This window comes from Elgaria multicarinata, chromosome 6 (assembly GCF_023053635.1).
Source record: "Elgaria multicarinata webbii isolate HBS135686 ecotype San Diego chromosome 6, rElgMul1.1.pri, whole genome shotgun sequence".
NCBI classification, from domain to species: Eukaryota; Metazoa; Chordata; class Lepidosauria; order Squamata; family Anguidae; genus Elgaria; species Elgaria multicarinata.
In genome coordinates this window covers 13536679-13553967 of record NC_086176.1, presented here as the reverse complement: position 1 = coordinate 13553967, position 17289 = coordinate 13536679, and the positions used below count along the sequence as shown (strand labels likewise).

General features: G+C 44.6%; 1 protein-coding gene across 1 annotated transcript in view; it reads left to right on the top strand.

Annotated features, from left to right (window-relative positions):
• The window catches only part of SHB (SH2 domain containing adaptor protein B), a 148790-nt gene that overhangs the window by 57129 nt on the left and 74372 nt on the right, over positions 1-17289 (top strand). The window contains 1 exon segment of the mRNA XM_063129073.1: positions 9937-10054. Coding sequence (XP_062985143.1) covers positions 9937-10054 — 118 coding nt within the window.

Below are 17289 nucleotides of genomic sequence, written 5' to 3'. Positions count from 1 at the left end.
GTGGTGGGTGGAGTCCTGCTCCATGTTCTCCGGGTGGAAGGAGAACATGGAGCAGGACTTCTATTGTTGATTGGAGTGTATGGAAGGGAATATACAAGAAGGAGGAAGAGAGCGCGATCCTTACGTTTCCCAGGTTCTCAAGGTAAGAACCTGTACCGTGAATTGAGCCCCAAACAGATAGGTAATTGATGGTCAATGATGGAAGCCATATGCTTTGTCTAGCCAGTCTTACACAACAGTCCAGCAGCAGTTTGGACCAGTTAGTTTCTGGATGCCTTTGTATCTCTGCAGGCCTGGCGCATAGAGGCAACTCAGGCGGCGGCCTAGAGCGCCAAGCAAACGAGGGCGCCGAACAGCGCACCCGGAAGCCGCTCTCCTAGAGCGGCTTCCGGGTGCGTTGTTCCAAAGTCGCCACCCCGGCCACCGCCCAACCCCAGCATCCTGGCTCCTTCGAAGCCAGGATGCTGGGGTTGGAGGCGGAGGCTTCAGTACGGCGCGCCAGGAAGCCACTTCCAGGCGCGGAGGCTTCAGTACGGCGTGCCAGGAAGCCACTTCCAGGCGCACTGCTTCAAAGCCTCCACCCCGCCCCCCAAACCCAGTGTCCTGGCTTCAAAGCCGGGAGTGGGAGCGAGCGAGCGAGGGGGGGGGCGGGAGCGAGGGGGGCGGGCAGGAGCGGGCGGGAGGGAGCAAGCGAGGGCGGGAGGGAGCAGGGGGCGGGAGCGAGTGGGGGCTTCAGAACGTGTCTGCCTAGGGTGCAATATAGTCTGGGTGCAATATAGTATCTCAATACCAGGTGCTGGGGGATAAATCGGAAGGGAATGGCTTTCGGTACCTTGGTGCATCTGCAAACCTCTTGGAGGCATCTCATTAACTGCTATTTGAGTCAAGTGCTGGATTTGATGGATCTTTTGGTCTAACTTTAGATCTAGGATGCAAGGGGAGAAAACTCAAATAAAAATGCAATATTAAAATTCAGCCACAAGCACAAAGAACGCGCCACCCACCCCCTTCTAGACTTAAAACTTTTTTTGGGAAACTGTCAGCAAGTATAAAAGAAACCATGTGTTAGCACAGGCCAGCTGCTTTATCTAAGCTAAAAATTTCCAAATTGTAATTTAAACTGAAATAGCAGCGTGGGCAGCTGGAGGCTCTTTTGACAGCACTTGAGTTGTATATCTAATTTTAATTAGAACATGGGGACGTAGCTGCCTTTGAAACAGACCAGGTTGCCATGTTTGTCCAGATACTGGATTAGCTGATTTTCTGCAATGTTCCGTGTTTACGAGAGCTAAAGCTCTTGATTTATTTCAGATATTGATTTTGGAATGTATGATGGATGCTTTCAGAACCACCTACCACCCCAAAGGTATAATCATTCCTCTGGTGAGAGATAGACCATGATTCTGCTTAAAGCATGCTTGCTGGACTCGGAAACCTTGCTGACTTGGGAGCCTGAAGAACAGATCCAGTTGCATGGGGCTATGATTCCCACAAATCCCAGGGCCTCTATTGATCTTGTGCTGTGGATTGGATTCCACCAGTCAATTGACCAGTCAAATACTGCCAATTGACTGATCACTTGGCAGCCTATTACTTGACCACAGTCAAATATTAACAGATATTCCATAAAGCCAAGAATGCCCTCTTGTAGGGGGTGTCCGCCTTTAAAATTTTCTTGATAGTACCATCTGTTAGCAAAGGCACAGGGTGAAGGCTGAATGCTCCAATCCTCTATGCTAGGGGGGAAATGTGTGTGTGTATCTATATCACATATATATGCACACTCTCACTCATGTACACACGCTATTTAAGAGCAGGTACCACCCATCTTGCATTTCAATCATATTCAGAAACAGAACATTTGTATTTTATAGTTGCTAAGTCATATACTTAGAAGCCACTGGTGAGGGAAAGGAGGTTTATATGATTTATTTATTTCTTTTATTATTGCATTTATATCCCGCCTATATATACATATATATATATATATATATATATATATATATATATATATGTATTTTGCTTAATTTTATTTCAGACTAAATTTGTAACTGCTTGGTCCCTCTCTCTTTTGGGGATTCTAGGATAAAAGCCAAGAATAATTGTTCAGTTTTGTGAACATCATTTGCACAACATTTTATATTTGCAGACCTGTTAGCTATAAGCAGCAATTGATTTACTACAGTTTACAATTTAATTGTGTTCTGTTGTAATTAGTGTTCTGTTATAATATTTTTGTATTCTGTGTTGTTCCCCACCTCGATCCGGAGGGAGAGGCGGGAAATAAATAAATATATTATTATGATTATATTATTAACAAAGAGTTAACTATAGTTAACTATAGAGTTAACTGTATAAACGTATCTGAACCACTGTGGAGCTGTGCTCGTTGTGTTGTGTTCAGATGAACAATTTCCTCTGCAGGATCAGGCTTGGGAATTCTAGTTCTGCCACTTTGCTGCAGAAATGAGCTATGCACAGCATTGGTTCGCACAATCAGCACAGCCCACCATGTGTTGAGGAACATGCTGATGGCCATTGTGAATATGCAAGCTGTGGTGGGCAGTCACCATAGCTTATCATAGAATCATAGAATCATAGAATGGCAGAGTTGGAAGGGGCCTACAAGGCCATCGAGTCCAACCCCCTGCTCAATGCAGGAATCCACCCTAAAGCATCCCTGACAGATGGTTGTCCAGCTGCCTCTTGAATGCCTCTAGTGTGGGAGAGCCCACAACCTCCCTAGGTAGCTGATTCCACTGTCGCACTGCTCTAACAGTCAGGAAGTTTTTCCTGATGTCCAGCCGGAATCTGGCTTCCTTTAACTTGAGCCCGTTATTCCGTGTCCTGCACTCTGGGAGGATCGAGAAGAGATCCTGGCCCTCCTCTGTGTGACAACCTTTTAAGTATTTGAAGAGTGCTATCATGTCTCCCCTCAATCTTCTCTTCTCCAGGCTAAACATGCCCAGTTCTTTCAGTCTCTGATCGCCACAGCCCACGGTGACTAATTTAAGCCATGGCGGGCTGTGATGCATTCCAGCGGCCATTCTTACTATTTAAGCCACGGCAGGCAGTTGCCACAGCTTATGTGCTATGCGAACCCGGTGAGGCTGTGTTGTAGCTATAATTAACAAACCCCACAACCCCAAAACAGCCCATGGGTTGTAGGTGGTTTGTTAACCATGGCAACAACCCGCCCTTGCCAGATTCACAAGGCACATAAACTGCGGCAACCATCTGCCATGGCTTAAATAGTAAGAATGGCCACCGGAATACACCAGACCCCACCGTGGCTTAACGTAGTCACAGTGGGCTGTGGCGATCATGTGAACTGGCCCAAATGGCTGGGCCCTGCGAAGTCACAGTCCTCTTTCCCCAACTGCATCCACAGAGCAGTTTTGCTACTCTTTTTAACATTCCTTTTCATTTTAAAGTAAAACCTATGTTGCACTTAAAATAAATAAATAAAAGAGACAACCTGAAGCATGCGTGAAATAGATGCCGACTTAACTTTGGAATCACTGATAATAAAAGGGTGATTGAGAGAGCTGGGCTCACTACACTGGAGAGAAGGGTGCATAGGCTCCAGCCATCACACCACACTGAGAGCCAGTGTAGTGTAGTGGCTAGAGTGCCAGACTGGGAATCGGGAGATCCGAGTTCTAGTCCCCACTCGGCCATGGAAACCCACTGGGTGATTTTGGGCCAGTCACAGACTCTCAGCCCAACCCACCTCACAGGATTGTTGTTGTGAAGATAAAGTGGAGAGGAGGAAGAGGAGGAAGAGGATTATGTACGCCTCCTTGGATTCCTTGCAAGGGAAGAAGGCGGGATATAAATGCAATAATAAAATAAATAAATAAATAAATAAATAATATAAACCTCCTTTCCCTCACCAGTGGCTTCTAAGTATATGACTTAGGTGGGTGATTCAAGCCTAGCTGAGGCCCTTCCATGCCTTACCTTCAAGTAGTGCAGCACCTGTACTTCTCCAGTCCCCATGTGTGCAGACCTCTCTCAGCAGAAGCAGAAATAGAGCCAGGGGTGTGTGTGTGTGGGCACATTTCTATTTTCGGTCTGTCGCCATGGCTCAAAAGCTTCTTCGGGGCTCTGTCAGAGTCATTCCTCTCACTGTTAAGAGAATACACTCAACTGTAGATGGGCTTAATAACGTTGTCACACTGCTTCGAGGTACCTGAGTATTGACGGTCGTCTGAGCCCAGTGTTTGTCTGGTAGCCAGAGCCATTTGGAGCTTAGCAATGGCTTTATGATAGCCAGTCTGTGGGAGGTTCTCTGCATCCCTCTTTCCGCAGACCCAAGTCAGACTTGTAAAGAAGTCCTCAAATAAGTTGTTGGACCACTTTTTGTTGTTGTTTGCTGTTGTCAATAGCCAGCTTATAACTATGTTCATCCTGTTGGGCACATGGATGGCTCGAAAGCACACACACACACACACACACACACACACACACACACACACAAAGGCGGGGGGGGAAGAAAAAAAGAAAAGAATAAACTCTCATCCAATTGAAAAGGCTTCACTGCAGGTCTGAGGCAATTCTTTAATCAACACAGGGCAAGCATGCTTTTCAAGGGGAGGGACAGTAGCACAGTGATAGAGCACCTGCTTTTGCATTCAGAAGGTCTGAGTTTCAACCCCCAGCATCTCCAGGTAAGGCTGGACAAACTCATGTCATGCCTGTAACCCTGGAGAACCGCTGGCCGTCAGTGCTGACAGTACTGGTCTAGATGGACCAAAGTTCTGACTCGGTAGAAAGCAGCTTCCTATGTTCCTAAGTGGTCCTGAGGCAGATATGGAAAACTCATGTGTGATAAAAGTTTTTGGCAGTGATTTTTTTAAATGTTTCCTTTACTATAAAATGCATCTGTCCCTGTGCCTAGTATTGTATTGGGATTGGAATACATTACAGATGTGCTTAAACAAATTCAACATTTGACATTACTCTGTTTGACAGGTCTTTATATGTTTAATTTACTCCACACACACACACACACACACACACACTCTTTGGGGAGGGGAAATGGGAAGGGAGAAATATCAAATAAAAAAATACATTACCCACCTTAGGCTCTCTCTTTTGGCCTGTCTCATGTCATTTTAGTGCAGTTATTTTTAAAGAAAGGCAACTATTACTGTGCCATCCCCTGTATCAGGGGGAACAGCAGGGCGCCCAAGATACTTATCTATCAGCAGCTGACAAGGCATCATCAGGGAAGTAAATGGATGGTGTTTCAGCTGCAGGGCTTTTGCAGATAAAACCTGCCCTTGTTACGGAGAGAAATTACTCCTGCCTGATGCACACTGTTGTCTTTGAGCTAGGCATCCCCAGCCTCTGACACTGCTCTGACAGGGCTGCTGATTACGGCCTGGGCCCACATTAGACAGACGATCCGAAGCAATTCATTCTTTTTCTCTCTCCCTCTTTGAGTGAACCATTAAAGCTGCAATAACAAGCCATTCATGACAGATATTTAGCGGGGGGGGGAGGAAGGGGGGAGGCACCTCCGTCCCTTCCCCCCTTTCATTTTGCACTTGTCATCTTTAGCAATTTGCATTTAATGAGGCCCTTGAATCCGCCTTAAATTACACCTCAAATGACGGACAGAGTTGGCTTACACTTGAGTGGTCCGAAGTAACGAAAAAAGGAACGGGGGGGGGGGGGGGAACAACCTGCAGATGAAACAATAATTACTCCAGAATTGTCATCCTGTAACAGTAGGGAGGAATTGGCAGTAGGTCTTAAGAACATATGGATGTTAGGAACTGCCTTGGATGATCAGACAAAGGTCTATCTAGCATAGCTGCGTGCAGGCCTGGTTTTTGTTTCCCCGGCTCCAAATACATGATGCGTTGTCCCGTTGCTGGAAGAAAGAGGCTTGCTTTCAGAGCTGTATTTCCTAACACTAAGCTAGACGGGGCTTTATCCTGGGGTGATCCCCGGAATCGTCCCTCTGTGTCCACACGATGCACAGGGGATCCCAGGATCAGGGAGGGATCATCCCTCTCTTGCCCCGGGATCTCACCCTCCACTTTGGCCCCGGTTTTTCCACAGTCCCGGGCTGAGCCTGAGAGCGCGGAACGTGTGGCCGGGCACCACGGGTTGACCTGGCTCCGCGCGATTTCTCGCAAAGAGCTACCCTACATTGGGGGTAGGGTGGGGGAGCAGGGAAAGTAATTTCAATTTTAAAAATTACTTACCGTTTGCACACGAGCGTTCGTGCGCTGCTGCCCCTTTAAGTTTTTTTTAAAAATGGCGGGCACGACGCCTCGCCTTCTGAGGTCGTCGCGCGTCGCATGTAAACAGAGGAGGGATTTCGCGATAAACACAACGCGAGATCTTCCCTCCTCTGTTGCGGGCTAACCGGTAGGTCTAACTAAGACCTCAGTGTTTTCCAAACTTTCCCACTTTGGGGAGCTCTTTCCATATCTACCACAGTACTTCTGCGCATTAGAGTTGATTCTGGGGCATGTTGCAGGGCAGTTCACATGGAGCGCTGGCCAGGCCTCTTTGGCAGACGCTGTAACCCTGCAGTGAAGATTACAGGGCAAGGCCAGTGAATCCATTCTGGGTGCACCTTGAATAGCTCCTTTAGTTCTGACTGAAATTTGGAGTGGATTTACTGCCCCACTAATATCGGAGACACCAGCCTCCACTGGTGTGTGTTTGTGGGGGGAAACTGTACAAAAGTTGTGTAACATCCAAATGATTGGTGGATAGTGAAAAGGGGTGGGGCCGTCTGGGGAACCCTTGGGCCTGAGATTCTGCCCACCCTCTGACCTAGCACTTATTTATCCCCCACTTCCCTGGGGCTGTGCATTGCAGCAGGCAATTTGTCTGACAGGGAATTTGTCAGCTGCTAGTGATCTAAGTGAGTAACCCCTGATAATCTCCTAGGGAATTAATTGTCAGGTTCTCTAGAGCTGACATGGGCAGATGTCAGGCTTGTGGGATCTACTAGAACACTGAGGTCTTCCAAGCCGGGTACAAGATGGTGGAGGTTGAAGGCAGAACCAGAGGCAAATGGTGGCTCGGGGGCAGGGTGGCCAATTGTCTACTGCACCCCGCAATCCATACACTGGAATGACTTGCACATGTACAAGTAAAAATCATCAAAGAATTAGGGAGAAAGAGGTTTTTTTGTTGCTATTGTCAAACAATTGGGAGTTGGAAAGTTTTGCTGATCTTCTATAAATCATTCAGTGACCTACCAGTAGGCCCTGATCTGACTTATGCAAAAATAACATCACCTGCCCTCTGTAAAGCATTTATAAGTCTACGTTTTCAGACAATGAAAACCAAATTCAGAGACACAAAAATATCCCCAGAGAACACCATCTTTGTATCTACAGCTGCCAGGCAATAGAGGATACTATACATTATGTCTTATATTGTAAACTTTATAAAATCCCTAGAGAAAAACACCTAACGAGACTCCTGGCTCCGATTGCTAATCTCACAGATATGGATAAAATAATATACCTACTTTCTAATACAACCAAGTCCATCATGCTAAATCTGGCAAGGTTCGCTACGAAAGCAGCAAGAATCAAGGAAGCTCTAGAGGGTTCGGACGGTACCTGAGAAAGGAGGTTTATAATCCCATAAATTACTTTGGTTATGTATATGTCTTCTGTTCTGCTTTATTATGTATAGTTTATATTGTAAGATGTAATTGTGATCTTTGGCTAAAACCTATTTTGGTTGCCTCAGTAAACTTCAATGGAAAGCAATGGATCTGACTTATGCCTGTCGCTGCACTAAAGCAGAGTTTGAAAACCACTAAAAAGGCTTGAATGACAGCTCTTAGAAATAGTCCATTTGTATCAAACGGATGATAGTATGGAACACTTTCAGACTTAAATTTACTGTCTAAAGGTCCACTCTTATGTGTGTTTAGACAGAAAAAGTCCTACAATTGTAGGATGTTTTTCGGTCTAAACATGCATAGGATTGCACCCTAAACTAGACTAGAGAGAAAGCTTGAAATAGAGCTTTTGAGTTTAAGCACTCATTTGTTTAAATGACTGCTCTGTGATTGTGCTTAAACAGATGTAGATCAAAGCTTAATCCAATTCATTAGCTGGTAGAAATGCTGCTTCTATTGTTCACCAGCGGGTGCAGCTATCATGTTCAGACACTTCCTGCATAAATCAGGTTGTACGATTTTGCTTTGTCTTCTTTTTAGAGGGCAGTTCTGTGTAGTAGGAGTCAGGACTGAAGTATGTTTCAAAACATCACTGCTTTGCCAAATCCTCAAGTTGCATATGTGAGGCTGGAAAATCAAATTCCTAGGCTCCAAAATAAAAACGTTGAGATGTCTGCATCAAATTTTTAGGCATCTGGAATTTTTCCAGCTCTGTATATTTGTCTTGTGTCTCAACAATATATCTAGCAGTGAGCAGACACACCGCATGTGATCCTTTTATAGAGTATAGGTCAATTCTAAAAATTCTCCAGGGCAAAGTGCTGGATTATACTTGGTAAACATTTGAAATTTGCAACAGAGCTGGGGTGTAATGTCTCCCCTAACTAGAACAAGTTGCAAGGTAGGCACTGTGAGGATATGTTTTTCCAAGCAAGTCGTATTTTTTGCATGCGGTAGCACTTGAAATGTATTGACATTTAACAGAACATCGAAGCAGACTTAAGCTGCAGTCCCATCCCCACTTCCATGGGAGTAAATCGCATTGGACTCAATTGGGCTTGCATCTAAGATTGCAGTATTAGAATGCATATGAATATTTTGAAAGAGTAAGCCAAATCCTATATGCTGGACTATAGACAAATGGTAAAGAACCTGCTCCTAGCTGATGCTGTTCTAAACAACCAGGATACCTGAGAGAGCGCCTTCTCCCCTACCAACCTGCCCGGTCACTGAGGTCATCCGAGGGCCTGCTCCTGGTGGTCCCACATAGACCCATCCTCCGATTAGAGCCCACCAGGGAAGAGCCTTCAGCATGGTGGCTCCCCTCCTATGGAATTCCCTGCCTCTGGAGGTCAGGTAAGCGCCAACTCTGTATTCCTTTTGGCGCCTCCTGAAAACCTCATTATTCCAAGAAGCCTTTCCTTAATGACCAGCCATGGTTCACTATACATTTTGCTTCTTTTAAAATCTATTTTAAAGTATTTTATTCTGTTTTTATTTTATTTTATCTTGTATACTGCTCCGAAATGTTCAATGGGGAGCGGTATAAATGTTGTAAATAAATGAATAATAAATAAATAAACTGACCTGTCCTCCACCCCAATGCGTATACAGCAGGGGCTAATCTCCTGACCCCAGCTGGTACGCATGCTGATATGGGGACAATATAAACGGCCGGTGTAGGACAATTGTTTTCTCTGCAGTGGTTTGGCTAAATCCCGCTATCTGCTTTCAAGGAGTGGAATTGCTGTAAAGACCTTTGGTTCAAGGCCAGCCTTACCATGAAGCATGTTGTACAGCAGATGCTAGAGGAACTAGCATGTTCTTGCTTTCAGCTTCTATCTCTGTGTGTCTTAACATTGGGCTCCACTCTAGTGGTGAAAGGGGTATGTGTGTGGATGCCTTGCTTCAGATGTGAAGATGTCGTAAGGTTAGCACTACTTTGGTTATGATATGTGTGGCTGTGAGCCAGTCAAACATTTCAGATGCATGAGGACTTGACTCCTTGGAGGGTCATAACATGAGTAAGCAGATGCAAATGAAGGACAGTCATAAAATTCCTTTCCCCCCCCCCCCTTTTTTTTTTTTGGCTTACCTGGAGCCTCCTTTTATGAGTCCGCTAGAAGGGAATGGGGAGCAGCATACTGGAGATGGACTCCCTAATTTGGAACCAGCGGTGCTTTGCAAAGTTCTAGGAAATGAGAAAGACTCACTCAAAAATAGTCCCTCTAGCTAAGAGTTGTACTTTCCTTTTTCCCCATTTTCAGGTTCAAATAGCAGATGACTACTCCGACCCATTTGATGCCAAAAGTGAGGGCAATAAAACAGGCAAAGGAGAAAACACTGGCTACATGGAACCATATGAAGCCCAAAGGATAATGACCGGTAAGGACATTCGTGTTTTGCTATAGGTGTATAAACAGCACCTGCCACGCTATGCATGGCACTGCTCCTGTACAACTCCTGTGTGTCTCATTGGGTTTACACGAGAGCCGCACTCGGGGTGGTGGAGAACTGCTCCTGTGGAGAACTGTGGAGAACTGCTAAGCTGGCATCTTCCAGGTACAGAAATCATTTTAGTGATATGAAGACCGGAGTACTGAGCAGCCTGGCATGATTCCCCGGGGCTGGTACTGTATTTGTATTCAGCTCCTACCAGTGCCCCCTGCCTGTGGCTGTGATGGGAAGGTTAATCAGTTTAAAATGAGTTCTCTATATGTTAGATTACTGTTTCTCAAACACCAGGCTAGGGTCTTGGACTTTGTCTCCAACTGATAACAACCCGAGAGGGTTGCCACTGAAATGGTGCTGGTATTTCCATCAGCTCAGATCATTTTCCTTCCCCCTAATCTCTTCTTCTGCCAAGCTGGCGTAAAGCAGTCATTCCCAGCTGTGGTGGTATAGTGCCAATTGCCTTCAGTGTGTGGGCCCTTGGGTTCAAACCTATCTCCCCTTTGCTGAGAGCCAGTGTAGCTTGGGTGGAGAGGCCAGAGCTCAAAGATAGGATCTCAGCTAGGTTCAATCCCTGGCATGTCCAGTTAAAAGAAGACCACTGGGTCACCCTGGAGAGCCACTGCACTGGGCTGGATGGAGCAATCACCTGCCACTACAAGGAGGTTACTTGTGTTGATTTTCCTGCCCATTTCCCACTTCAGTTCTACAACAAGGATGGGAAACTTCACAGGGTTGAGCAGCTATATTGGCCACCCTGGGACCCTATGGCAGGCATACGTCTCCCTGCCCCACCACCACCACCGGTAGTTGCCCCTGGCACTGCTAGAAGTGGAATCTCAGCAATTCTGCTGGGAAACAAGGGGCAGGGAGGTGGCGGGGAGCACACCTTTCTCCCCAGCAGAATTAAGCTCCCTGTAGCCCGCGAAGCAACTGCTCGGAGGATTGTCTGGGGTCCCATGCTGCAGAGAAACAACAATTCTGCTGGGAGTGGGCACACCTTGTTTCCAAGCAGAATAGTGCTCCCTGTTTGGTAGGCTGCCAGGAGCCCCATTCCACTGGGATTTCATGGGTGGTGGCATCAGGGACCAGGTGGGGGCTGCAGAAATGGCCACGGAGGGCCACATGCAGGCCGTGTATTGCCCACCCTTTTCCTACAGGATCCTCTGTCAAAGGGGAATTAAGGGGAAGAACCTGTTGTGGGGGAGGCAGAAAACGGATTAGCAAGAGGAGAAATGTACAGGCTTCTTATTTTCATTTGTTAATAGCAAAATGCTTGTCGTAGCACGTAGGATGTGCGTGGAGGGAAGGGAATGTAAATTGCTGATTCTGTGCATAGAGGCATGTTACATGGCTTCACTGGAGGTCCCTGGGGGCGGGGGCTACCTGTGTTATGAAGAATAAGCACCTGTTACATGCCTGTTTATCTATGTGGGAAGATATGGTGGGGAGTGTTAGAGTTGGTTCCTATGTTGAGCAAATGCAGAGATAGCAATAGGCCAAAGAAATGAGGCAGAGGCAGTCCGTAAACGGCAAGGAGAAGCCTGCCAGAGCAAAGTCTCCTAGTTGCTCAGACCAACAAATCTAGCCTAGAAGCCTGTGTAGAAGTTTAAGAAGCAGCACCTGACCTCCTCTGGAGTATTGGTGTAAGGAGACGTCTTTATCTAGAGCTGTTGGTTTCATTGCAGCTTCCTTCTTTTGCCAAAACAGGGTGAAATGAAAGCCCAGGCTCAAACCCTGTATTATTTCCAGGTTGCTAGGCTCAAGCCCTTCCAGGAAGCTGTGATTGGCATTGGGTTCTTCCCATATATACATATACACAACATAGTCATGTATGAAATATTCATGCATGATACTACATGCATTTTAGCATGTTTTCTCCTACAGGAAGTAAATCTCCATGGAGGCAAATAATGTCCTATGTAAAGTGTGGCTCTCAGTAGAATCTTTGAGGTTTTTTAGGGCTTCTTTGGCTTGACTGAGGCTTTTTTTAGGGCTTCTTTGTGCCACTTTGATCCCATGGTAATGATCCTGAAATAGAATGCTGGTTCATGCAAACAGAGCTTGCTTGGGGTGGGGGGGTTGTGGTGGCTTACTTTAGATTCTTGAATTTAATTTCAGATATTAACACTTAACATTGAATCTGTTGTGTGCACTAAGGTGCTCTCTGATGCAGCAGGGTACGGTTTAAAATTATGTATGGTAAAATACACAAATGGGCCTCTTTTATTACAAAGGAGATTTAGCTCCAGGGCAGGTGTGTGTGTGGGCGGGGGGGCGGGTTCTGGAGATTTCAGTAGAACGAATTTCCAAATAAATATATTCAGGGTTTTTGGATTACTCTCAACTAGGGAAAGAACCCATTTCAAGTCGCAATTGTTGTAGTTCGTGGGTGGGTGGGTTCTGAAGTTTTCAGTAGAACTAATTTCCAAATAAATATGTTCAGGGTTTTTGGGTTAGTCTCAACTAGGGAAAGAACCCATTTCAAGTAGCAAAGGTTGTATTAACACCAGCCCACCCTGCCACCCTTGCCTAATCCAGAGAGTATCAGTGCATGGTTCTCAGTTGGCCTTTAGTTTACTTCCCTTCATACTTCTTTAGTGTATTTATCATATAGTGTATATACTGAATACATATGCTTTTAATGGCTTAGGTGTTGTTGTTTTTTAAAAGATTCTTCTTGTTTTAAGTCTAACACAACATCTCTCAGTATAAATAATGACGCTTGCAATGACTTCAGTTTCCGTTTATTCATAAATGCTATTCTTTGCTCTGAATAAAAATTCCATAGTAAATACAACATAGGAAAAGGCCAGAGAGCGACATTGCTAGATAATGATGTGCATTAGCAGTCATGTTAGACAAGACAGCCTATGTAAATGTATTACTGTTTAATGGGCTTTGGACAAGTTAGCTATGCAGCTAGTCTATGTGCAGGGTTATGGGGATCCTCAGTCTACAAGCATAATGCTGTCTGGAGAAACCAGAAGGAAATCTGGAAACACGATGAGCAATTTCACTTTCTACTCTGATTATAAAGATTAAAAATCCATATGTTCCTCAAAGAATAGATTTATATGATGGCGAATTTCTAACACTACAAGGCTTACAAACAACACCAAAGCAGGTTGGTATCTCCTGCTTTAGATAAGGTCCACAATGCATCTTGGAGTGGAACACATGCTCTAGTTGGTATGCAACTGCTGCCCTAAATGGACTTCCTGTGGAAACTCATTCCCATGCCGACTGTATTGTCTAGAACAGTCTTCTCCTACCTGGCATCCTCCAGATGTTTTGAAATGCATTATGATGTCCAGAATCTCCCAGCCAGCTATGCCAGGTGGGAGTTGCAGTCCAACTTAACTGGAAAATGCCAGGATGGGAAGGAGTGGTCTAGAAGCGTTTTGTCATGTCGATAAAAGTCTTCAGACTCCTGCTTCATGTTTCTGGTGGCTGGAGGAGACACCCTACAATAAACCTGATCCACATGGTGAACACTTAAAGACCTTAAGGCCAGGACTATGACTCACCAAAGGGAGGCAATTTTGGAGTTTTATCTGCATGTTGACCACAATGTGGTCGTGCTTTCGGTCGGGCTTGCTCATCTTTTAAATGCCAAGCCAAATGCAGGCCATGAGGTATGTGTGCTGGCCTACAAGAAGCTTGGTTTTTCTGCATACTTGAGTTTGCAAAACAAGGGATGTTGAGCCCTGAACCGTCTTGACTGGTTGGATCATGAGTTCTACGGGCCAACTCTAAGCTGTACATAGATGAACACATGTATGACTAAACAACGAAAGATTTGAATTCCTGTGGACACATGCAAGCTAATGCCAATTCCACCAAGTCAGTATCTCTCCTGGAATAGAAATGGACAAATCTTGCAAGTTCAATTCTGATCAGTTTCTCCTTGTTCCCACATTGAGTTAGTTCCATCCTATTTCCATATCACTTTGTAAATCTCTCTTTTTTTTTTAAGTCTGCATGAAAATTCATATGTAGATTGTATGCAGTTTTCCTAAATATACGGTTTTGAATACACTTTTCTAAATGTAGACTTCTTTGCAAACGATCCCCTCTAATATGATGTGCACCTTCCCCTATTCTACACATTTTTCATTTAAAAAACAAATTGTGAACTGCACCACAACATTCAGGAAGGTGTCAATGTTACTTTATCACTGCATTCCAATTCGTGCTAACATTGTTGTCGATGTATCAGCATCCCTATGAAAGGCAGTCTTCCTTTACTTTTCTGCCTTTTAAGCACATTAATGTAATTTGATTTGAGCCGGAATATCAAGTTCACCTACAACAGCTGGGCTCCAGCCAATGAGATCAAGGGAGTGCATACACTGGAAAGAGCAACCTGGCACATCAAAATGAAACATCTCAATCTGGGAATTTCCCTTTCTTGCTAGCTATTAAAATGGCACATCGAGCCAACAAAAAAGAAGTATGCGGAGGAAAGGAAATCCCAGACTGAAATCATGTAAGTTTCTCTTCAAGGCAGCCATGAAAAGCATCACAACACTCAAGGCATAGGCTCTCTCTTGGATTTTATTTTATGGGCTTTAATTACGAAAAATACTAAACTGATAAAACGTTCTCACTTCTCCACCCCTTCCACAAGTATATTCTAATAATTATTATATATAAGCCTCTAGCCTCCTCACTGGTTTCAATGTTGTAAAGTAGCATTTCAAAGCAGCTTAGCCTGGGGGGTTCTGTTCAGCAGAGCTGGCTCCAAGATGCCATGTAGTACCCTGGGGAAGTTGACCTGTTTTTCCCCCACCCATCCCCTCCCAGCAAGAGCAAGCTGCTTTCCTTACCTAGGGAAAGGCTCTGATCCAAGCAGGCCAGACCATTATTCTTTTTCCCAAGCAGAATAGGTTTTGTTAGGCTTCCCCAAGCAGAACAGGCTGTCCCAGGTGAGAAGTTTATTGGGTTTACATTTTAATGTGAATTTTGCAAATTTGCACTTCCTAAATCTATGCACGAATTGGAAGGCAGTGTCTTCCTGAGTGGCTCCATCACAGTGCCTTCCTGAGTAAGCTCCTTTGTCACTTGTTGGGACCATGATATTTTGTCTGGAAAATGTAACATAAGAAACAACCAGTTAACAGTAATTTTTCTTTACTCAGTTATTTTTCTCTCCCTCACCATGTAATGAGTCTGAAAGAGTTGCATGTGAAAAACACAAGCTAATGTTTTTTTGATTACAGCAAAAATCGTAACATTTAAATGGATGAAAATTCATAAATGAATGTTCGGATGAATAAAACTCCACATATACAAACAAGTACAAAAGCCACATATAAAAGAGAGAAATTAATGTTAATGTCTCTATTGATTTCTGTAGAACTAGATAGCCTGCTGTTTAATTATGTCACAGCAGCACTTAGGCAATAGCCTTGATAAGATTATTTAATGGGTTGAACAGCAGGGCAGAACAATAAAACTGATTTTCATTTGTCTTATTATGGCCGGCTAATCTTTGGTTAAGACTGCGCAAAATTCTCCTTGGGCCATGGGCCTCTAAATATGTTCAGCGATCCTATTCTTGCTAAATTTATGCCCTTTACTTTATTCCAGATTTGCTTTTAGTTTTTCCCCTGGGGGTGCAAAGTTTAATGGATATGGCACTTTGAAGACTCTTCTAATGCATTTCTCAAGCCCTGCCAACAATGGGACGATAGCTTAGGCTGTGTCATGGGATCTTGCTCCAGCCCTTCAGGGAGATATAGCATCCATGAAATGAGAAAAATTACAATGCTCTCACTAAAAGTCCAGATGTAAAATTACCATGTCTATTATTAATGAAACACTTAAAAATATAGCTGGCTTGGGGTAGCCATGACATATTTCCTATTGGTGCAGATAATCTCTGAAAAGAACATCTGGGGAGCCTTGTTTGTATGGAGCAATGCCTTTTGTTGATGAAGCATCCCTCCTCCTGAAATAGTCTTATCTTCCTCTGAGTGGAGGTGCACGGAGCAGCACAGCAATTGCTTGTGAGCATCTTGGCATGCTGTGTGAAGTGGGCAGCAGACATTTGTACGTCTGCTGGTGAGGAGAGATCCAGCCTGCCTCCTCCTCCGCCCTTTCCAGTAGATGTGCTCCAATCTTCCATTGGGGGCAGATTTGTAGGTCAGGAACAGCTCCATTTGAGGAGGTAAGCTGGATCCCTCCTGACAACCCGAGGCACAAACCAAGAAGTACGTCCAATGTTCCCCATGAATTCTTTGTGCAGAGATCATGATGTGGAACATTGTGGGGAGATCTCTCATTTTTAAGTGAGATGTCCACTTTTCTTCATCAAAATCTCAAACTGGAGCAGTATTGGGTGTTCTTACCCAGGAACGAGATAATGGAAATTACACCACTTGTTTTTCAAACGTTGCAAATACAAACAATGTCCCCTTAAAGAGTCAGGAGAATTGAGAGGTGGTTCCACCAAAGCCTGCTTAGATATTTATTTATTTATTACATTTCTATACCACCCTATAGCCGGAGCTCTCTGGGTGGTTCACAAAAATTAAAATATTGATATTGATTTACAGTAAATGAAGCCTGCTTTCTAGATCCTGCAGCAAGCATGTACCCTAGTGTTCCAGGGTCTTACCCTTTGCAGCAGCGTTCTTTGGAGCCCTCCTTCTGTGAGAAGTAGGGAAGACCATCAGGGAATACCACTACAAGATCTGAGGCAACTGTGGATCCATTTTTTATTGCTTTTCAACCCCAAATAGTCTGGAGTCTGATCCAAAATGGACACATGGAGGAAGATGACTCAAATCCAGAGCCCAGACCTTCCCATTTTGGAGTCACCTTATCGCAATAAATCAAAATCTCTTTGGCCTGCTCCTTCCATTACACATCCCCACCATTTCTTCTTCTTTTCATGTGTTCCAAGCTGAGACGCCTTGACTAGCTGCAGCAGCCACCTCATCCACATCTGGGCTTCTTCAAAAAGTTAGGTGAATCTGACATGCACGATGTGTCTGTCTGGTATTTAAAAACTGTAAAGAGGCCAAGTCATAATGATTTTTTCCAGCACAATATACCTCCCTTCTCCTCCCAGTTCGTAGCAGTGTCCTATGCCAGGACGTGTTCTTTCTCTCAGAAGGCTGCATTGTGCTTTTAAATAATCTTTTAAGACTTGGCATAAT